Source organism: Salvelinus sp. IW2-2015, unplaced genomic scaffold (assembly GCF_002910315.2).
Source record: "Salvelinus sp. IW2-2015 unplaced genomic scaffold, ASM291031v2 Un_scaffold3380, whole genome shotgun sequence".
Taxonomy (NCBI): Eukaryota; Metazoa; Chordata; class Actinopteri; order Salmoniformes; family Salmonidae; genus Salvelinus; species Salvelinus sp. IW2-2015.
This window is the reverse complement of record NW_019944662.1, coordinates 19748-23176: the sequence shown is the minus strand read 5'-3', so window position 1 is coordinate 23176 and position 3429 is coordinate 19748. Positions and strand designations below refer to the sequence as shown.

The 3429-nt window shown below is 47.1% G+C and overlaps 1 protein-coding gene across 1 annotated transcript in view; it reads right to left on the bottom strand.

Annotated features, from left to right (window-relative positions):
- Nucleotides 1-3429, bottom strand: part of LOC112075765 (magnesium transporter NIPA2-like) — an 11133-nt gene that overhangs the window by 3006 nt on the left and 4698 nt on the right. The window contains exons 2-5 of the mRNA XM_070441052.1: nt 2910-2951; nt 2630-2734; nt 2428-2474; nt 65-278 (exon numbers count right to left, since the gene is read on the bottom strand). Coding sequence (XP_070297153.1) covers nt 65-278; nt 2428-2474; nt 2630-2734; nt 2910-2951 — 408 coding nt within the window. The remainder of the gene's footprint in view (nt 1-64; nt 279-2427; nt 2475-2629; nt 2735-2909; nt 2952-3429) is intronic.

The following is a 3429-nucleotide window of genomic DNA, read 5'->3' as shown; positions in this document are numbered from 1 at the left end:
CTCCTGTCTGTCTGGTACCGACCTGGGTGGACCAGTTCCCCTCTCCTGTCTGTCTGGTACTGACCTGGGTGGACCAGTTTCCGAGCCATGTGGTCCAGACTGTTGATCTCTTCCTCCTGAGGGGTGTGGATCACCATGGTAGTAGAGCCCAAGATACTGAGCAGACAGCCCAGCTTCCCGTGCAGGTTCAGACGCTCTGTCAGGAAGTACGAGGACAGCACCGCACTGCAGCAAAACAAAGAACACACACACACAACGTTATCCATTTTAGAATAAGGCTGTAATGTAACAAAATGTGGGAAAAGGCCATGGGTATGAACACGTTCCAAATGCACTGTACATGTATTTTACTTATTTAACTAGGCAAGTACATAGGCTGAAGCATGGGGTTTCTCCACCTGCATTTATCCCATTGGACACAACATCCTAATTGTTATTATAATTAGGAATTATTAAAAGGCTGACTGCACTTCCTGATCACCGACGACAATGAGACAGCTTATATAGGGAGGTCAGAGACCTGACAGTGTGGTGCCAGGACAATAACCTCTTCCTCAACATCAGCTAGACAAAGGAGCTGATCGTGGACAACAGGAAACGGAGGGCCAGGCACACCCCCATCCACATCGACTGGGCTGTAGTGGAGCGGGTCCAGAGATGTATGTTCCTCGGTGTCCACATCACTAAGGATCTATCATGGCGGTCAAGAAACTACCGGTCTCATGGTAGTTGACTGTTAATTAGCATCTCCAGACCTCCAGACATACAAGCCGTGACTGATCAGAACGTGTCTCATGGCTCTCTTGTTCCTCTGCAGCAGACATATGGAGAGCAATATGTTTGGAACAACCAATCACAGTATCGAATCGCATTATATATCGGCACCAAGTATCGTGAAGTCCCTGGCAATAACCCATTACATATCAACACCAAGTATCGTGAAGTCCCTGGCAATAACCCAACCCTAATTGACTGCTTGTGGATCCCGCAACTTGAATGCACCTCGAAATGAATATTTATTTTGAATAGAACACACAAGCTGACTAGGTACATAGATCAACTATTGTCTGGTTTAGTTTAATAACACCATTACACGACTAGGTAAATGTCTGGTTTAGTATATAACACCATTACATGACTAGGTAAATGTCTGGTTTAGTATATAACACCATTACATGACTAGGTAAATGTCTGGTTTAGTTTAATAACACATTACATGACTAGTTAAATGTCTGGTTTAGTATAAACACCATTAATGACTAGGTAAATGGTCTGGGTTAGTATATTAACACCATTACATGACTAGTAAATGTCTGGTTAGTATATAACACCATTACATGACTAGTAAATGTCTGGTTTAGTTAATAACACCATTACATGACTAGTTAAATGTCTGGTTTAGTATATAACACCATTACATGACTAGTAATGTCTGGTTTAGTATAATAACACCATTAATGACTAGTAAATGTCTGGTTTAGTATATAACACCATTACATGACTAGTAAATGTCTGGTTTAGTATATAAACACCATTACATGACTGGTAAATGTCTGGTTTTAGTATATAACACATTACTGACTAGTATATGTTTGGTTTATAATAACACCATTACATGACTAGGTAAATGTCTGTTTAGTATATAACACCATTACATGACTAGGTAAATGTCTGGTTTAGTATATAACACCATTACAGACTAGGTTAAAATGTCTGGTTTAGTATATAACACCATTACATGACTAGGTAAATGTCTGGTTTAGTATAATAACCATTACATTGGTAAATGTCTGGTTTTGAATTAAACCAATTACAGTTGTGGGGAACCATGTACCTGACAGGCAACACTGAGGGCCCGCGCAGAGGAAGTGACCTACTGACAGCACCTGAGGGCGCCCCAGAGGAGTGACCTACCTGACGCAGGCACACTGAGGGCCCCAGCAGGAGTGGACCTACCTGACCACACGAGGGCCAGCCCCTGAGAGTGACCTACCTGACCGAGCACAGCTGAGGGCCCCCAGAGGAGTGGACCTACCTTGACAGCACACTGAGGGTCTTCAGTAGAGGTGACCTACGTGACCAGCACAGCGGGATGACCTACTGACGGCACACTAGGCCAGAAGTGGTGAACCTACGCTGACCAGCAACTGAGGTCTGCCTACGCGCTTTTAAGACGGAGTCGAAGCCACCAGGAGCGGGGCCAAGACACCACTGAGGCCACCAGAAGGAGGTGACCTACACTGCCAGCACCACTTGGGGCGTAGGTGACCTACCTGACCAGGCACACTGAGGGCCCCCAGGAGGAGTGACCTACCTCGACCAGCACAACATGAGGGCGGCCAGGGTGTACTACCTGACCAGCAACTGTTTAGGGCCCCAGAGGGGTGACCTACCCTGACCAGCACAACTGAGGGTACCCCTAGGTACCTGAATGACCAGCACGAGCGTGAGGGGCGCTCCCAGAGGGGTACCACCTGACCAGCACATGAGGGGTGACTTACCTGGACAGCAACTGAGGCCCCCAGAAGGGTGACCTACCTGACCAGACACTGAGGCCGAGGGGGACCTCCTGCGGACACTGAGGGGTGACCTACCTGACCACAGCACACTGAGGGCCAGAGTGACCTACCTGACGGCATCACCTGAGGGCCCCCAGAGGGGTGACGACGAGTACAGGGTGAGCGAAGCATCGACGCTGCCAAGAAGTTAGCCGCCTGCTTCCCAGCCGCGGCCACTGTGAAGAAACACATAACAGGATACATCAACCACATACGCAAGGTGAACAGAAATCAGTCTTTAAAACCAAGCACAGAAAACAGGATAAGCCTCATGGAAAACTGGAGTGAAACAGGAACTGAAAGGATCCTTAGGGTAGAAATGTTCACTTTACTGAATAATAAGCCGCCCACCAGAGGCATTCTTTAAGATAATGGCGTTGTCCACCCTGGCGCCTAAAACGGAAAAACAACAGGACGTAGTATTACTATTTCAAATATATTCCAAATTGCGTGTGTTCAATAGATTAAGAAGTGTCATGCTGTGAGTGCCACATAGCAGTTGGACTGGTCAAGCTCTCGGGCGTTATCGGGTAACAACCAGCGTTACGTTTTCTGAGTGTCGTCACAGCTGAAGGTTTGGCAACAGTGAACTTTGAACGCCTGTATGACACTAAGCTGCATCGTTTATGTGGTCTGTGTCCCAAAGGGCACTACTTCCTTGAGCCTGGTGATTTTATGTGGTCTGTGTCCCAAAGGGCCCTACTTCCTATGAGCCTCTGTGGATCTTTATGTGGTCTGTGTCCCAAAGGGCACTATTTCCTATGAGCCGCTCTTTGAGGTGATCTTTATGTGGTCTGTGTCCCAAAGGGCACTAACTTCCTATGCAGCCCTGGCTGAGTCTTTTATGTGGTCTGGTGTCCCAAACGCGCAC